This window comes from Ananas comosus, unplaced genomic scaffold, assembly GCF_001540865.1.
Source record: "Ananas comosus cultivar F153 unplaced genomic scaffold, ASM154086v1, whole genome shotgun sequence".
NCBI classification, from domain to species: domain Eukaryota; kingdom Viridiplantae; phylum Streptophyta; class Magnoliopsida; order Poales; family Bromeliaceae; genus Ananas; species Ananas comosus.
Window position 1 is genome coordinate 10,558 of NW_017890975.1, and position 17,940 is coordinate 28,497.

General features: G+C 36.7%; 3 protein-coding genes across 3 annotated transcripts; all 3 read left to right on the forward strand.

Annotated features, from left to right (window-relative positions):
- The first annotated feature begins 657 nt into the window (after positions 1–657).
- LOC109704495 (UV-B-induced protein At3g17800, chloroplastic-like) lies at positions 658–3,164 on the forward strand. Its single transcript, XM_020225240.1, has 4 exons — positions 658–843; positions 938–1,118; positions 1,464–1,720; positions 2,010–3,164. The coding sequence occupies exons 2-4, from the start codon at positions 975–977 to the stop codon at positions 2,791–2,793; spliced, it is 1,185 nt and encodes a 394-aa protein (XP_020080829.1). The 5' UTR covers positions 658–843; positions 938–974; the 3' UTR covers positions 2,794–3,164.
- A 5,365-nt stretch (positions 3,165–8,529) lies between these two features.
- On the forward strand, positions 8,530–11,365 carry LOC109704494 (GDSL esterase/lipase At5g45950-like). Its single transcript, XM_020225239.1, has 5 exons — positions 8,530–8,818; positions 9,154–9,284; positions 9,739–9,966; positions 10,703–10,949; positions 11,029–11,365. The coding sequence occupies exons 1-5, from the start codon at positions 8,542–8,544 to the stop codon at positions 11,217–11,219; spliced, it is 1,074 nt and encodes a 357-aa protein (XP_020080828.1). The 5' UTR covers positions 8,530–8,541; the 3' UTR covers positions 11,220–11,365.
- Positions 11,366–13,046: 1,681 nt separating this feature from the next.
- Positions 13,047–14,789, forward strand: LOC109704496 (ras-related protein RABA1f-like). The gene is made up of 2 exons (XM_020225241.1): positions 13,047–13,532; positions 13,980–14,789. The coding sequence occupies exons 1-2, from the start codon at positions 13,315–13,317 to the stop codon at positions 14,410–14,412; spliced, it is 651 nt and encodes a 216-aa protein (XP_020080830.1). The 5' UTR covers positions 13,047–13,314; the 3' UTR covers positions 14,413–14,789.
- The last annotated feature ends 3,151 nt before the right edge of the window (positions 14,790–17,940 follow it).

Sequence of the window (17,940 nt, forward strand, 5' to 3'; positions counted from 1 at the left end):
CCATTCATTGAACGAATTGGATTGGATTCTCTCTAATGTTAGTGAAAAAATATATCTATTTACCTTCTGTGGGTACCGCCAGAGTTAGATCAGATTTACTGTATCTATTATGAACATCATAAAATTTCTGTAAATATTTATTTTTTTATTTTTTATTTTTTTGACTTTTAAAATTTTATATATTTATTGTTCTTTTGTCTGTATTCTGTCACTATTCCATTCATTTTTTATAAATATCGTTGAAAATGATAGAAATAAATTATTTTTTTTTTAATGAAACAAGTAAGGTAATTTAGGCCAACCCAAATATAAAAAGACCTGTATTAAATTATATTATATATTATCATTAGGCCATAAAAATATGCAATAATAATAATAATAATAATAAATATTAAAATATTTATTATTATTATTATTATTATTGCATATTTTTATGGCCTAATGATAATATATAATAATAATAATATTATTATTATTATTATTATTGCATATGTTTATGGCCTAATGATAATAAATATATAATAATATACGACTATATTAGCTTAACAATGGCATTTTCGAAATAATAACCAACTTTAAACACATTTTTATAACCTAATTAATAATTAAGTAATTATTTATTTATTTATTATATATAAATCCTATCGTCATCTCTTTACGACCCTTCGAGTCGTTCGACGACGCGTGCGAAACGTTTACGCCGTGCCCTAAATCCTAATATTTTCCACATTTTAATTTTTTTTCTCATTATATATTATATATATATCTCTCGAATTCTCGACTAAATCCCCAAACCGTAACCCTAGCCCCTTTCGATCTCCGTTTCCACCAATTCCTCCGCTGGTAAGGGTTGTTCTTTCGATCAATTTGGTTCCTACCTCGTTGTTTTGGAATCCAATTTGGTTCCCCCGTTGTTACCGATTTTGTTTTGAATTACGGTTTCGGTGATTTGGGGCGAAATCGATCTCGATCGCATGGAAGCGGCCGCGGCTCTTCGATCCCCATTGTACCTATCTCAAACCCCTAATTTGGGGGCGAGATCGCGTTTTCTCGCTTCGCCAAGGCCCAGTTCGCCCTCTTTCGATCCCAAGTCACGATTCGCAATTGGATTCCTCAAGGTATGGTTTATAAAACCTTCCATTTGATCTTTTATGTTGGTGGTTCAGTAAAAAGTTCCAATTTGGTTTGGTTTGGCCTCTTGAAAGAGCCAATTTGGTGTAGATGAAGCTTTAGGATTTGGTTTACGACACCTTTAATCTCATCTATCTTGTTGATGTTGCTGTAAAATGTTTCAATTTGGATGCAATTTTGGTGCAGTTTGGTTTGATTTGGTCTCTCGAACGAGTCAATTTGATTATAGATGGACCCTTAGGATTTGGTTTATAAAACCTTCAATCTGATCTAAAGAGTTTCAGTTTTGACGCAATTTTGGTGCAATTTGATTTGATTTGGCCTCTCGACAGAGTCAATTTGGTTCTAGGAGGAGCATTAGGGTTAGGGCATCGTCGGCTACCTCGTCAGGGTCTTCTTCTTCTTCTCCTATAGCCCCTCTTCAATTGGAGTCCCCGGTTGGGCAATTCCTCTCCCAGATCCTCATTAGCCACCCCCACCTCCTCTTTGCGGCCGTGGAGCAGCAGCTGGATCAGCTCCAAACTGACCGAGAGGCCGAGAAGAAAAAGGAGGAGCCGACCCCTTCCGGCAGCGAACTCGTTTTGTACAGGTAATTAATAAGCAAAAGGGTTAATTGCAAATAAACGGCCCGTTGGGCCCTGCTGTGGGGTGTAGTAGCGCTACTTGGGGAAGCACTATTAGGATAAGCATTTTCTATGGTAAAATTAGAAGCTTTAGATTGGAGCTTATGCTTTCGGGCCTTAGAATCACGTTTCTACTTTGAGGTCGAAATTTGTTATTAACCCAAAAGGAAACAAAAGCCAATGATTTTACGCTGTTTGATTAGTAATTTCAGGTTAGTGAAAAAAATGACATCTTTTTAATGCTGGGATTAATAGGAGAATCTCGGAGGTGAGAGCCAAGGAGAGGAGAAGGGCTTTGGAAGAGATTCTTTATGCATTAGTAGTTCAAAAGTTTGTGGCGGCTGATATCTCGTTAGTCCCTGCCCTTTCCCAATCAACCAAGCGTTCTCAAAGTGCCGATCAATGGCCTTTAGAGGAGGAAGAGAAGCTCGAGCAACTCCATTCCCTCGAATCGTACGAAATGATCAAGAACCATTTATCTCTAATCTTAGGGCAACGGTTGGCCGACTCTAATTCTGTCGCGCCAATCAGCAAGCTTAGGGTCGGGCAAGTCTATGCTGCTTCTGTGATGTACGGCTATTTCCTGAAAAGAGTCGACCAAAGGTTTCAGCTTGAGAAATCGATGAAGAACCTTCCATGGGGAACAGACGAAGAGGAGAGCGCCATTAAACGAGCTATACGGGATGAGTCCCGACCTGGGGGGCCGACCCCTTCTTGGTCCGGTGGGCCTGGCCAAGCAGGGAAATCCAGCTTGTTGAGGTCTTACGTCATGTCCTTCGATCACGAGACTCTGCAGAGGTACGCAACGATAAGGTCGAAGGAATCCTTTAGCATCATTGAGAAGCATACTGAGGCGCTATTTGGGCGGCCCGAAATCGTAATCACGCCTCAAGGGACTATCGATACTTCTAAGGACGAGCTTATTAAGGTAAGCTTTGCAGGGTTGAGAAGGCTGATTTTGGAGGCTGTGACTTTCGGGTCATTCCTCTGGGACGTGGAGAGCTACGTTGATTCCAGGTACCGTTTTGTTACAAATTAGCTGAGGTCAGAGATCAGATTTTGAGCAGCTGAGTAATGGTTATGTTGGTTTGAAGGTTTTCCGTCATCTTTAATTCAAGTTGCAAGGTATAAAGGTTGTCTTCAGTGATTGTTGACTGTTTCCCTTTGTACATGTTGGTGAGGCTCTTTAATGTTGTACATAGCGATTCTCTTAGTTTGACTGCTAGGACTCTCGCAGTTGCTATTAATCTCCGAGACATTTCTTCTTTCAATGTAAGTTGCATTTTACATTGTAAATTTTGTTATGCTGTTTAATGCGCACTCTAGTATCTCCACTTTGTAGGAGCTTCTTCATATCCCGACAAGATTGACAGGTGTTTGTGCTTGAAATCTGCAGTTCATTATTGCTTATGACTTTGTTAATCTGGCTGTAAAATGCTATCATGGGTTTGAAAGCCAATACATTTATGTTTGCCCCTCACATTACCATGAACCACATTGATTATCATATTGAGATAGTTGATCATTTTGAAACTCGACCGTTTTCCTCTCAATTGGTCATGGATAGCATTACTAGGAAGTCTATTTTTTCTACCGACTTGATCATGGATCGCTTACGCTGTGGAGGGAAAAGAAAAAAATATCATATCATTGACACACTGGTGGTATATAGAAGTCTAAACACAAATTCATTAGGCGAAATGCAATTATTTTTTAATGTTATGGTTTGGTCATCTATGGTGATACTGATATTTGATTTGTTAACCATTCAATAAAATACCGTCAGTATCAAATACCAAGAAAGTATGTTAGCAAGTCTCCTGAAATGCAGTTGATAAGATAGCATTCCCACGTATCAGTATATAGGTGTTTCACCTTTTTCAATTCAATGCTCGACTCATCTGCCATGTTAAAAAATCCGAATCATCAGCTGCATTTGAGGGGATACTCAAGGGCACCCAGTGCATTATGCTAATAAATTTACAGAGAAACCTGTGGATCAAAGGAAATATATATAGGATGATAGGAAGTGTTTAGTTGGTTTTTAGAATCCATGCATTGTAAATTATTACCATCTCTAAATGGCTTTGCATCTTAAGAGTTGAAGGCTTAAGGCTTCATTTGTATATGATTACTTGATTCATGCCTTAATATATATTGCAATACTAAGCCGCACATGTAAAGATGCACTATTCCAATGATAGATCATGACATATGTTTGGCCAACTTAGACTCTCACTTCTTAGGTAATCTTAGGCGATTTCTGCGTTTGCAGGTATGTGACATGACCTGTTGTTTCTTTATCCATTTTGAAGTTGTTGTTGTTTTCGATATTGTAGATTCCGCAAATCCTCTTATATGCGACTGTTCTTTCTTATGTTTATCTATCTTGGATTCATGTTTTTTTTTCCTTCGCATGTTTTTGATGTTCTTCTCCTGCTATTTGACTGTTATCTGTGGTTCTTGAAAAGCAGTTGACGAAGCGAGGCGTAAGTAGCAAACATCTTTTATATTTGTTGCAGAAAGCGAAACGCCGTAGCAGTAAAACTTGTATGTAAAATTTTTCTTAGTTGACCTAACAATGGATTTTACTACTAGTCGATTACTTGCCATTTACATTGAGTGTATTATCATCTAGTTCAACTCGTTGTGCATCATCTTAGGTGTTATTCTCCAACTTAGGTGTATGTGTACCGACCCAACCTGCTAGCAGTAATAATTTGTTGGATTCAAACTACAGATCCAAAAATTCTTGAGTCCCTGTTAGTCCCTTATAATAACTCATTATCTGATATGAGACTGTTGAGGTGTCACATACTCCTTCTGTTTAGGTCGTAACGTTTTCGTCAGTCTGGTTTCAATCACACACACAGCTTAAGATTCACTAGGCGAGATGTGAGACCAATTTCACTCTTTCGAGTGATAATCTGGCTTTGATACCAACTGTAATATCCTGGCCCTACTAATACTAATAACTCGTTAGACCCAAATCATTGGTCCAAAATACTTAATCCAATTATTATTATTAGGATCTATGATCTTTTATATAAACCATTGTTTAACCTATGAGTCATTAATGCTAGCATCCTTTGGTATCTATACATGGACTTTAGAGAGTGTGATAAAAATTTAATTATTAATGATTGCTTAATGAGAAAGCAGTGCCCTTCTGAATCACTTCTTGATCACCCCTTTTTTTTTTTTTTTTTTACTTTTTAAAAGTGAGGAACTTTTCTTTTTAAATTGCTGTAGCATTTGTCTAAGCCTTCTAAATCTTTTAATTAGGGTAAATTGCACTTTTGGTCCTCAAACTATGAGGCGAGTGGCACTTTGATCCTCAAACTTTAATTTGTTGAAATTTCTGGTTCAAATTTTCAGAATCGTTGTAATTAAGTCCTATAACTCAATTTAGTTAATTAAATATTAATGCATCGTTAATGTAGAGTAATGTAGCAATACTATGATTAAGGATGAGCCGACCATTAAGATGCTATATTACTTTTGCTTTATATTAGTGATGAGTCAATATTTAGTCAGTTAAATTAAGTTGTGGAACTCGATTGCAACTATTCTAGACGTTCTTGTTAGGAATTATAATAAATTAAAATTTGAGAACTAAAGTGTCGCCGATCTCATAGTTTGAGGACTAACATGCAATTTACCCTTTTAACTATGGTGAGAAACTTTTTCATTTTGTGAAGTTATTTGGAAAGCCATTGGTAATAATTATTTTCCTTTGCACACATATCCTTACAAATATACACAATTATTTATGGATCCTTGCAAAGTTGGTATTTGCATGCATGTCTGTAGAGGTGTTTACAAAATGGTTTTCGGTTTGGTTCGGTTTTGAAAATAGCTAAAATTCGGTTCCGGTTCCGGTTCAGTTTTAGTATATTCCTTGAACGAACCGAACTGAACTAAAAATGGAATAGTAATATTGTATACATTTTTTATTTTTTAAAAAACTTCAAATATCACCCGTGGTTTCGCACTTTTTTACTTGAGTATCACGTGGTTTAAAGCATATCAATTTAATACCCTGTGGTTTCATTTTTTTTCTTTTTGTTAGCCTCTTCGTTAACTTTTCGTTAAATCATATATAAAAAACTACAGAAACTCCATTTATAGTTTATCGAATATTCACTTTAATACTCTTTAGTTTTAACTTTGTCACTAATTTAATGAAAAAAATTAGTGGAGGGAGTAACAAAAAGAGAAAAATAAGATCACCAGATACGAAAGTGATTCATTTTAAACCACGGGATACTAAAATGAGAAAGTGTGAAATCATAGGGGTGGTATTTGAAGTTTCCCTTTTTTTTTATTATTATACTTATTTAATGGTAAATTTTTATGGTAAAATAAAATTAAGTCACTCCAAGGATAATTAAAAGTTTTTTCAAAAGAAAAAAAAAGTAAGAAAAAATTGATGGGCCCCACATTGAGGGGGATTCGCCAAGCCGAAAAAAAACGTCGTGGGACCCACCACGAGCGAAAGTATCGTGGCCCCACATCACGAGACCTCTGTGTGTGTTGCTGTGTAGGTCATAATTTGGGTCCCATTTTCGGTCCCTTTTTTACTTCGGTGTCTCCTCTCCCTTTTTGCGACCTTATCCAATTCAAAACAAAGATTCACTAATCACACAATGACTTTTTCATTTTTTTCATTTTATTTTGTTTGGATTCTTTTTTTTGGATATTCGGATCCGAAAACCCGGATCCGAAATCTTCCCAGAGCCTGATGTTGCTGTTTCGTTCTACGTTCCAAAATGCACCACTACCCTTTAAATATTTTTTTTAAAAAATTATTTTAAATTTACATTTTATGATTCTTTGTATAAAATCCTAAGTTGGGCTGAGTCATAATCGAAATCCGCGGATGCTGTATCTGTATTTCTGTTCACTTTATGGGACCATTTGGTTAGATATAATTATAAATACAATATAGATGGAGATGCAGTAATTATAACTATATATATTTTGTTTGGTTAAATGCAGTAAAAAATACTGTAATTTAAATAATTTATTTGGTTATATTTAGTTGAGAAGCGCGTTTGTAAAAGATTACCTCCAACATAGAAATAGAAAATTTATTTTTATTTAAACATTAATTAGAGAGGTAAACTCATTTTGTGTTTACAGTTTTACTCTCTTCAACTATTACAATTTGAATGTAGTTTCAACTACGGTATTTGAACCTCCTTATGCAGTTCTAACTACAGTTTTTGGATTCGAATGTATCAAACTAACCGTCAGATTTAGATTTGCATATAGTTATAACTGCAATATACAACCAATAACCCCTAAAGTGAATTAGTTGCATATTTTTAATAGCTCGAGTTTTTTGAATTGTGATTGGCATCGACAATCTAACACAAAAGTTCAACTAGAGATGTCAACGGGTCGGATTCGGGGCAGATTTTTAAAAATCCGAACCCGAACCCGACTCCAAACCCGAAACCTGACCCGAACCCGACGGATTTTAAAAATCCATATCTCAAACCCGAACCCGACCAAAAATTCCGAAACCTGAACCCGAACTCCGAACCCGAAAAATTTGAAACCCGCAAACAATTATGTTCTTTTTTCAACATTTCCAAAATATATTATATTAAATCTAAAATTTTTAAAATACAAATTTAAATATAACATCAAATTTATATACATTATATATTATTATATATAATACAAAATAAATTCGGGTTCGGGTCGGATTCAGGTTCGGGTCGGGTACAATCAAAATCCATATCCGAATCCATATCCGTCGGGTTTCTATTTTTGATATCTATATCCGAATCCATATCCATATTCATCGGATATATCCGTTTCATTCGGGTTCGGGTTCAGATAAAATTTCGGGTCCCATTTCATTGATCCATATAACATCCCTACCTATGTGCATGAATATCAAATCCGTTATTAAATTAACAAAATTCTCATCTACTATCTCTTTTTGTCTATCCTTACAAATGGTAATGTGACAACTGTCCTATCTAATCCTCCATCATGTGAGTAGAAAAAAAAATATTATTTCTGAACACTTTGCGCAATTACTTTTTTTTAGTAATAATAATAGAATTAAGGCTTAGAAATATTAATTAAATAGCACTAAGTTATCTAGTGTTATTCAGATTTTAATTTTTGATAAAAAAATGTGGTACGAATTAAGGATGACTAAAATTTTCTTAGAGTTAGTTGGTTGGTTGCTGAGATAAATATATTAAGAGATGAATAAATGATTAAAGGATAAATTAATCGACGATAAATTTGATAGCACTATAGTGGCTTGGTGCATTAAATAGCAACCGGACTCTAACATCTGTATCAATTTTCTAACGCTAACGACGTGAAACTCACATCTCTTAATAGGTGAACTAAGTCTCTCTCTATTTTCCACCTTTGTCCTCCTCTTGCCCTCCTATTTCACTTGAGCTACAATTCGATGTGTCGAATACCGGTCTCAATACAGTTCCTATCGAATTGGACAATAAAAAAGAAGAGAATCTTCTAAACTGCTAAACTCAGATAAAAATTTTACTAATGATTATGATTTAAAAAAAAAAAAAAAAAAATCTACTCGCATCCACTGCTGACGTGATGGACCAATTTAATTAGACAACAGATTTTCTAGCTAGCATGCTACCTCACTAAAAAGTTCGCATTTCTTCCGTGCACGAGTCACTTAATGCAACATAGACAGGCCCAGCTCTCTCCAGTTTACATACGGATTGGAAGCTTCACGCTGCTAGCCATCTTACACTCGCACAAGAAAGAGAAACAAACAATGGCCGAGTTCAAAGCCATAGTGAATTTTTTGATGTTCATGCTATGCCAATTATGCGCCCTAGCAGCTGCATTAGAGCACTCGCCGGCGGCTGCGGTGCCGCGGATGCCGAACGGCACGTGCCTGCTGGTGTTCGGGGACTCGACGGTCGATCCCGGGAACAACAACCGGCTGCCGACCACCGCAAAGGCGAATTTCTCCCCCTACGGCAGGGACTTCTTCAACCACACCCCCACCGGGCGGTTCTGCGACGGACGGCTTGCCACTGACATCTTCTGTTAGTCCCACTGCATTGTTAGCTTAATTTCTTATATAATGTGAAAACAATTTTTTTTTTTTTCAAAAAACTTAAATTACTGTAACACATAACATTCCAATTTGATACTACGTGAAACAATCATTACTGAGAAAATTCGAAAGTCGGTTTCTTTGATGTCGAAATTTTGTCTTTCATCACGGCCTAGCCCGGTCATTTTAGACCCAACCTGGACTTAAAATAGGCCGGGCTGGGCCTCAGCCGGATAAAGTTAATCCCGTCGAAATCAAGATTACTACTTTTGGTTTGCAAAATTAGTGATCTAATTGAGCTGTTTTTGGTGTTTATATATGCAGCTGAGAAAGTAGGTAGTACCAAGGTCATTCCTGCTTTCTTGGACCCAAATCTTAAGCCGGAGCAGCTCAAATATGGCGTTAGTTTCGCATCTGCGGCTTCTGGTTACGACGAACTCACATCTACAAACGCAGTATGTCATTCTTTAGAAGTTAAAGCTGTTGGAGAATTATGTTTAAAAATGTTTTCATATTCTACACTAATTTATTTTTGTATTGAGCGCTCCTCCTCGTATTTGTGCATGGAACTTTTAAGTAGTCCAAAACACAAATTTTAATTAAATGAGAAAAAATTAAATGATATCAGAGGTCTGATAAAATTCAAACTTAAAACCTAGCTCCTATTCTTATACAATGTGAGACGATCGATTTTGTGCATATTACTGTTTTCTTTGTTTGAAATTATTTCAAATCCATCTTAATTATATCACTGCCATTTGCTGTTTCCTTCCTCGAATCCGTGGAATAGTGGGAAATATATCTTGGAATTATTTCATCTACTAATTGTTTGATTGTTCAAAAGATTATAGATAAAAAAAAAGATTACTGAATGTGTAACCTCTCCTTTTCTTATTATTTCTGTGTTAGAATGTATTATCATTTTCCCAGCAACTGCAAAATTTACGGAACTACAAAACGCAATTGACAAAATTGGTTGGAATCGGAAGATCAAAGGAGATAATCAAGGACGCAGTTTTCGTCATCAGCGCCGGCACCAACGATCTCCTCCAAAGTTATCTCTCTATGAATCAACCGAACCAAACTATGCCAAAATATGAGAATTACTTGATCAATCTAACGAGTAACTACGTTAAGGTGCGATAAATCTCTCTATTCATTTTTCGTCTTTTACATTTATTATTATTCATCTAGATGGTGTTTGGTTTCATATAAAAGTTGCCTAAATATTTGATTCAACATACATAGTATATATACTGTACTAGGGGAGATACCTTTTTAAGTTTTTCAATTATTTTAAAGAAAAACACAAGCTGAAACCTAAAAACTTACCTCTCTCCCTCACTCTCACTTCCTCTTCTTGCACAAGCAAACATCAATCAATGAAACTTCTTGTTTCGAACAAAAGGTTTTTGAGAATTCTAGATGCACAGCGACTCACTTGGTAACTGAGATACGTTCACTAAGAAACACTTGGCCCTCTTTCACTAGTTCTTTTTTTTTTTTATTTTAGTTTTTGAGTTCGAGGCCCAGCTACTTCAGTTTGTAGCCCAATTTATATTCTTATTGAATGAAACAGTGGCATGCTACTTTATTCTCCAAAAAAAAAAAAAAAAAACTTCTAGTTTCCATTAAAATTACCTCTATACTAATTAATACTATTGTGGATAATTTTATACGAAACCAAACACCACCTTAGCTATTTTTTTTTTTTTTTTTTTTGAGAGATAGGTAGCATGCTACCCACTTCGTTTATTTTATTTAGAAATAAACTTAGCCGAAAATGTGAATCAACTAGGATTCGAACTTGGATCTCGGGCACCAACCACCTTAGCTAATTTTGAACAAAACTCATGACCAATATGTGTTGCAGGTGATGAATGAACTTGGTGGTACAAGATTTGTGCTAGTTGGAGTACCTCCCTTTGGGTGTTTACCCATTGTGAGAACTCTTTTTGGTGTGGAGAATTGTTCCAGTGAACTAAATGCTGTAGCCACCTCATTCAACTCTAAGCTAGTAACAATGTTGGGTGTTCTCAAAAGGAAGCTCAGAGTAAGAGCTGCTTATATGGACATTTTCACCATCATGTATGAGGCAACAAGGAACCCAGAAAAGTTTGGTATGTAATTATCCTTTCCTAATACATTCTTATCAACAAGTAATTAACTTTGTTGTTGTCGTCGTCGTCATCGTTATAGGGTTATTAGAGACATCGAAAGGGTGTTGCGGATCTGGACTAACGGAGGTCGGCGATACATGCAAAAATCAAACCACATGCGAGGATCCGCACAAATACGTTTACTGGGATGCTGTTCATCCGACTGAGAGGATGTATGAGATAGTCACGGATTACGCGATGATTACTGCTTTTCGAGAGATATTTGGCTAATTAACATATATATATACTTTGACAGTATTTTGTTCATTTCTCCTTTGTTTGAATAATGTATTGATATAGGAAGGGTGTGATCATGTAATAGCTAAGTTGAAATACTATACTAAATAATATTTAAGCCTAGCTAATTCGAAATCCAATTTGCTGTTGGTAGCTAGAGTACTTTTCGTAGTAATTACTTCGATTTAATCATCAATAAAAAAAAAATGTCATTACCCAAAAAGAGGTAAAAACAAGTGGATCTAGATGATATGAACTACATGTAGCCCGTTAAGAAACGAACTCAGTGTAGAAGTTTGAGCGAGCCAAACAAAGCTTTTAATTGGCTTAGATTAGGCTTTATTATTAGATGCGTTATATCATAAGCAAAACGGAGTTGATTAAGCTTAACCTACAAAATAATTAGTCTTAAAGCTGAAGATATTAATAATTTTATCGAATGATGGTGGATGCAATTGAAATACCGTGGCCCAAATCATAAAAGTTGGAACTCAAAAAAAAAAAAGTAATTTCCATTTTTAATATGTGGAAAAATTTGTAAAATAAGCTATTTTTGCTATAAAAATAAATAAAATTATTAAAAAACTTAAGGTTTCCTACTTTCGTGCAAATCACTTCCCTTCATTTTATCTAGCCATTAAATCTATAGCATTCAAAAGGTTAAAAACTTTAAAAGTGCTTTTAATTGATGGATTAAATCAAAATTATGAGAAAAGAAGTCTTTTTCGTAATATTCTATATATCAAGAATATTAATTAGTTTCGTATTGAATATAAATTAGAATTTGCTTAGCACCATATACATCCAATCAAATTTATGTTGTATAGAAATGCAATAATTTTATCTTTTTATTACGATATTAATCTTTATTATGCGGTCTCCGCCAGCTATATGGTTTACCGGATAGAGAGAAAACTTTGAGCATATCAGATATTGAATATAATTAGTTAATTCGCAAATTATTTATGAATTTTTAAAATCCGAATAAAACAATTCGTATGCAATTTATTCTCAAAAATTCAGAATAAAATGTGATTTTTTTTATTATTTGTGAATAATTCGCGTATGCCAAACTATTTGATCAAAAAAACACAAAAAAAATTTGGATAAAAGTCTTTCTCTATTATTCGCAAATTATTCACGAATTACTGAAAAAACTTCATGAACTTTCAGAATATGTGGATCGTAAAAATAATGGAGATGGACACGACAATAAACTTTGTTATTGCTTTCTTACTTGATGTATTTTATTTTGTATCTCTCTATTTTTATATTTTTTAAAATTATAACTATTTATGCTAATAATATAAATTTAGAGGAAAAAATTCAATTTAATAGCCGAATTTTTGATCCGGAACTTTTAATTGGTGAACGTATAATTTTCATATATAATTGATGAATCCATTTTTTAAACTGTATTTTTCAACAAATTAAAAAATTAGAATATAAATTTTATTCATATTATATTTATTTCGAATTTTTGCGGAATCTAAATTAATTAACTATGAGAAGAAGAGTTGGAGAAGAAAAAAAAAAAAAGATAAAAATATATTTCTCCATTTCTGTTGGACCAAATAGGGGTGGGTGAGGACCACTATATTTAAACCGAATAACTGAGCGGAACTGAAACGTTTTAGTAACTAATTCGACCCCATTTCGATTAAATTTTTTTTTTTAAAATACCGAACAAATCAAAATTTTCACTAATTTACTATAAATCACTCAATTCGATTCGATTTATTTTCTTTTTTGGATAAATTTTTTTTTTTTTTTTTTTAAAGCCTGGAACTCAACCGAACCGAACCGAACCGAACCGAAGCAAAACTGCAAGGAGCGACGCGCACCTCTTTTCCCAGAAACGCCGCTCCGTTCCATTTCTCCCCCTTCTCCCCCCTTCTCCCCCTCTCATCTTCTACTTTTCCACCTGCGGAGGAGAGAAATAATAATAATAATAATAATAATAATAATAATAAGAGAAAAGAGAATACGAATGCGAATAAGGATTTATAAGGACTATTATTAAAGAATATTCAAGGAGGAGAATAGGGCGAGGGCGAGGGCGAGGGAGAGAAATAGGAGGGATAATAAGATGGGTTACAGGGCGGACGACGACTACGACTACCTGTTCAAGGTGGTGCTGATCGGCGACTCCGGCGTGGGGAAGTCGAACCTGCTGTCGCGCTTCACCCGCAACGAGTTCAGCCTCGAGTCCAAGTCCACCATCGGCGTCGAGTTCGCCACCCGCACCGTCCGCGTCGACGACAAAGTCATCAAGGCCCAGATCTGGGACACCGCCGGCCAAGAAAGGTCTCTTCTTCTTCTTCTTCCCCTGTTTCTTCTCAGATCTCACTCTCAATCGCCCATTAGATCTGTTGTTGTTGCCCTGGGAAATGTCGATCTTCTTCTAGTTCGGCTCCCGTCGATCATACCCAGATCTGGTGTAAGAGAATGCGCATTTTGTATAAAATGCCTTTTGAAACAACTGATTCTGAATCTGGAGAGCTTAACATACATATTGGTCTTGAATCAGTAGATAGTTATATTTGACGATCTAAGTGTTTATGCTAGATGGTCGATTAGGCTAGAAGGCAACTCTAGGTATTATTTTAACATCGACCATCGCAAGAACTCATTTTGTTTTGCTCTGAACCGCTAGCTACATTGTTCTGTCGTTGGTCGGTCGACGAGCTGCATAGCATCTAGTCGATGATATCTGAACACTTGCGCTTCCGTAAAAGTTGGCATGTTTCGCAGATACCGTGCGATCACCAGCGCGTACTACCGAGGGGCGGTGGGCGCGCTCCTGGTCTACGACGTGACTCGCCACGTCACGTTCGAGAACGTGGAGAGGTGGCTAAAGGAGTTGAGAGACCACACGGACTCTTCGATGGTCATCATGCTCGTGGGCAACAAGGCGGACCTGCGCCACCTGAGGGCCGTCTCCACCGAGGACGCGCAGGGCTTCGCGGAGAGGGAGAACACCTTCTTCATGGAGACGTCCGCCCTCGAATCACTTAACGTCGAGGGCGCCTTCACCGAAGTCCTCACTCAGATCTATCGCGTGACCAGCAAAAGAGCCCTCGACGTCGGTGACGACCCCGCCGCTTTGCCCAAGGGCCAGACCATTAATGTGGGCTCCAAGGACGACGTGTCGGCTGTTAAGAAAGTCGGCTGCTGCTCAGCGTAAGTTCTTTTGCTACAGGGACACACACACACACCCAACAACAACAACAACAAAAAAAAAGAAAAAGTCATTTCAATTCAACTTAATCATTCAAGGCGGGAGAAGCTGAATTGTTCATTTAGAGCATCTTCTCTCGAGGAGATGAATTTTCCGACAGACACGCGTGCTTTCGACAAACTTTATTTAAGGTACGAGAGCAGGCTCTGAATTGAGTGAAGTTGATGCGGACTTTATGTATCTTGTTCTTTCATATATGTGTCTTTTTTTGGTATCGGTCTATGTCGCTATTTGTCTTCGGGTGGTTTTTTGTGAACTATTATGTACCTTCCAGAATCGTCACCTAAAATTAGATGATTGTTTCATACTTTTTTTTATCGCAATCATTGTTAGCTATCTTCCATTGGTTACTGATTGTCGTAAACATATATCTACAAGTTAATATTGAGCATGCCAATCATGTGGAAACATTTTAGGCTTTTATACTTTTAGGTCAAAATGCATGGTAATGTGATCTTTCGAGGAATTGCAATGTGGTTCGTGATCTTTTACTGTCTCATCTGATTGGTCGATTTCTTGTAGTCTTTGCATGGTTTGTTGACTCATATATGTGCTGAGCTCCTCACCGAGAACTGGAGATTTTGAACTGTAAATTCATCCTAGCAAGTTTAGATACATTTCAGGGACTAAAAGTTCAAGTGAAAAAGTGGGAGCAACATTTTGAAAGTTCATGGAGTCATGTAGATATCTTTTTCTTTTCTTTTCTTTTTTTGTGGAAATATTTCTACATGCGGATACTCAAAAGCTGTTGTGAATGAATTTACAGAGGAGTGCCTCTTGAAGTGTTTCACCTTGCGTTTACATGTTGGTTCATACTATTCGATATGTTTACAAGTTTGTTCCTTGAAGTTTGACCGGGACTTAAAACTTTGTACTTAGTTTTTTGTTGTGACATTTTACTGCATAAAATTTTTATTTTGTATATATTTTCCAATCATACTTAATATACATACATATATATGTATATTTTTTTCATCGAAGTGAACCTCTAGGCCACCATACCCACACATACCTAAAATATAAATATAATATAAATATGTATTTGTTTGATCCATTCAATACATTCTATAATGCCAAATAAAAGCACATCATTTTAGCATAAATCCGTGGGAAACACTTCAGATGATCAAATATTATAAGCAAGGCATCCAAGTGCAACTTACCGAGTTAAAAGCAATTGAATGTTATGTATATCAGTATATGCTTCTTTGTTTACCTTATTTATTCCTGCTTTCATTTCAGAAATGATTAACCCAATTTCATCTGCTTCATTCAATTATAAAGGAGACAATAAGAAGATGTGAAGATAAAATTTCTCTTAAATTTTTGCCATTTATATTGGATCCTAATTTTTGGAGTTGTTTCTCCATTCCGAGGTGTAATAACCATGCGTATTTAAAAACCAAACGGATTGCATTGGGGAAGCATTATGTCACGGACTTGAGCAAAATCACTTGCCTAATCAGTGCGATACTCCTCTGTCTTTGTAAAGTGAGCAAGCTTATCTTTTAACTTACTAAGTCGGAACCTACTCGCTTTAAAACTTATCTTTTAACTTACTAAGTCGGAACCTACTCGCTCTAAAACTAAGTACAAGGGAGAGTGCTCGACGAATGCTCTAAATTTTCTATTACTTGAAGTAGAGAATTACAAATGAGAGGGGGTGAAGACCATATCTATTTAAGGGTCGCTCGCTGTTCGAAGCTCAAACAGAAAAATGTCAAGTGGTGCAAACTTACCAGCCAAAAGGAGAGGATGCGAATTTCCAAGAGCCTCTAATAAATACATTTTCTAGAAACCTAAAAACTAAAAGGCTCCGGACTCTTCGGCATTTGCGTCAAAAAACTATTCTGAGGACAATATCACAAGTAAACTCTCTAACTAGTTAAGATTTATTTCTTTTTATACTTAAGCCTGTTAAATTTAGATTATTTCCAATTAGATCCAATTAATCACTTCACCATTGGATTTAATCATTTAACGTGTTCCTACTAAATAATTCAAACGCCGCATCATGTAAATTTGTTCACACCATTACATGGATATCTTCGAACCTTATTTACATACTTCTTTTGTCTCTTTTTGTTTAGCTAAATGAGTTACGTCACAAGCAAATTTTTTTTTTTTGAGAAATAGGTAGCAAGCTACCTGTTTCACTCATTAAGAAACATGAATTTAGCATACAAACTGGAAGCAGCTAGGGCCTCCGAACCGAGGGAACGAGGGAAAAACAAGAGAACAAAAATCAGGTCCGTGCAAGCCAGGAAATAAGTGAAAACCAAACTAAACAAAATGGGAAAACAGAGGGCAAAGCGCCGATCTCGGGAGAGAATAAAAGTGCTCCGTTCCAGGCATCGATCAAAACGGCGACACGTTCGAGAGCCCGGGAAACATTAAGAGGTACGTCGCGGAAGCAAATGCCGTTACGCTCCGTCCAGATAACCCACCAAATTGCTGCCAACTTGGTTAAAATATTAGATCTCGTTACAGCCTCGGGAATGTCCGAGAACTGTGTCCAAAGCTGTCGTACATCCCCCTCATCCGAATCCGCCTCCACTAAGGCTCCTACTTTAAAACGGAGAAATCTGACAACGATACAGTCGTGGAAAAGGTGATCAGCTGTTTCGGGTAGTAGCACACAGAACCTGCAGTGCTGCTCCACAATACACCCTCGACGAAGCAGTCTGTCTGCCGTAGGTAATCTCTTTCGAAGTAGAATCCATATGAAAACTTTGTGCTTGAGCGGGATTTTTAACCCCCAAAGTTGATCGTACAAAGTATCAATTTGTCCTCCGTCGGTGATGAATTCGTAAAGCGATTTGACGGTAAAATTTTGGTTGTTGGTCCATCGCCACTTTAGTTTGTCATGTGAATCCGAAGGGGTATAGTGGGAGAGTAGGTTTTTGAGCATCGCAGTCTGTTGGCTGTTCTGACCATTGTTACGAATAGCAAAGCCTCTGGTTATAAAGCGCCATCTCCATCCTCTTTCGTTCCAACATTGAGAAACCGTAGCTTCCTGGTTTGCGATTCTGCTGAAGATTCGTGGAAATCGGGTACTAAGGGGTGTTTCTTCGATCCAAATATCCGACCACCACCTGATGTTTTTCCCATTGCCGAGAACATACGAAACCCCGCTTTTGAACACGTCTTGACTACTCATCACACTTCTCCACCACTGGGAGTAGGGTCTGAAGGATTTACCTTCGCGTAACGGCCTTCTTCTGGTGTAATATAATGCAGTGATCAGCCTCCCCCATAACAGCGATTTCTCATTGAAGAAACGCCACCACCATTTTGCTAAAAGCGCCTTATTCATTGCTTCCATATCCTTTACCCCTAGGCCTCCTTCTTTTTTGCTCCTACAAATCGTTTTCCAACCGACGAGGCATGAACCTCCCGCAATTTTTGAACACCCTTTCCAAAAGAAGGATCTTCTAAGCGCTTCAATGCGCTTCAGCACCCATTGCGGTACTT

What these genes read in the sequence shown, in the direction of transcription:
- LOC109704494 (XM_020225239.1), top strand. Translation starts at nt 8,542, where the DNA reads ATGGCCGAGTTCAAAGCCATAGTGAATTTTTTGATGTTCATGCTATGC. An exon ending in GCTTGCCACTGACATCTTCT is followed by an intron (nt 8,819 to 9,153) that starts GTTAGTCCCACT and finishes TTATATATGCAG; the next exon opens with CTGAGAAAGTAGGTAGTACC. An exon ending in TAACGAGTAACTACGTTAAG is followed by an intron (nt 9,967 to 10,702) that starts GTGCGATAAATC and finishes TATGTGTTGCAG; the next exon opens with GTGATGAATGAACTTGGTGG.
- LOC109704495 (XM_020225240.1), top strand. Translation starts at nt 975, where the DNA reads ATGGAAGCGGCCGCGGCTCTTCGATCCCCATTGTACCTATCTCAAACC. An exon ending in TCGCAATTGGATTCCTCAAG is followed by an intron (nt 1,119 to 1,463) that starts GTATGGTTTATA and finishes GCCTCTCGACAG; the next exon opens with AGTCAATTTGGTTCTAGGAG. An exon ending in AGCGAACTCGTTTTGTACAG is followed by an intron (nt 1,721 to 2,009) that starts GTAATTAATAAG and finishes TGGGATTAATAG; the next exon opens with GAGAATCTCGGAGGTGAGAG.
- LOC109704496 (XM_020225241.1), top strand. Translation starts at nt 13,315, where the DNA reads ATGGGTTACAGGGCGGACGACGACTACGACTACCTGTTCAAGGTGGTG. An exon ending in GACACCGCCGGCCAAGAAAG is followed by an intron (nt 13,533 to 13,979) that starts GTCTCTTCTTCT and finishes CATGTTTCGCAG; the next exon opens with ATACCGTGCGATCACCAGCG.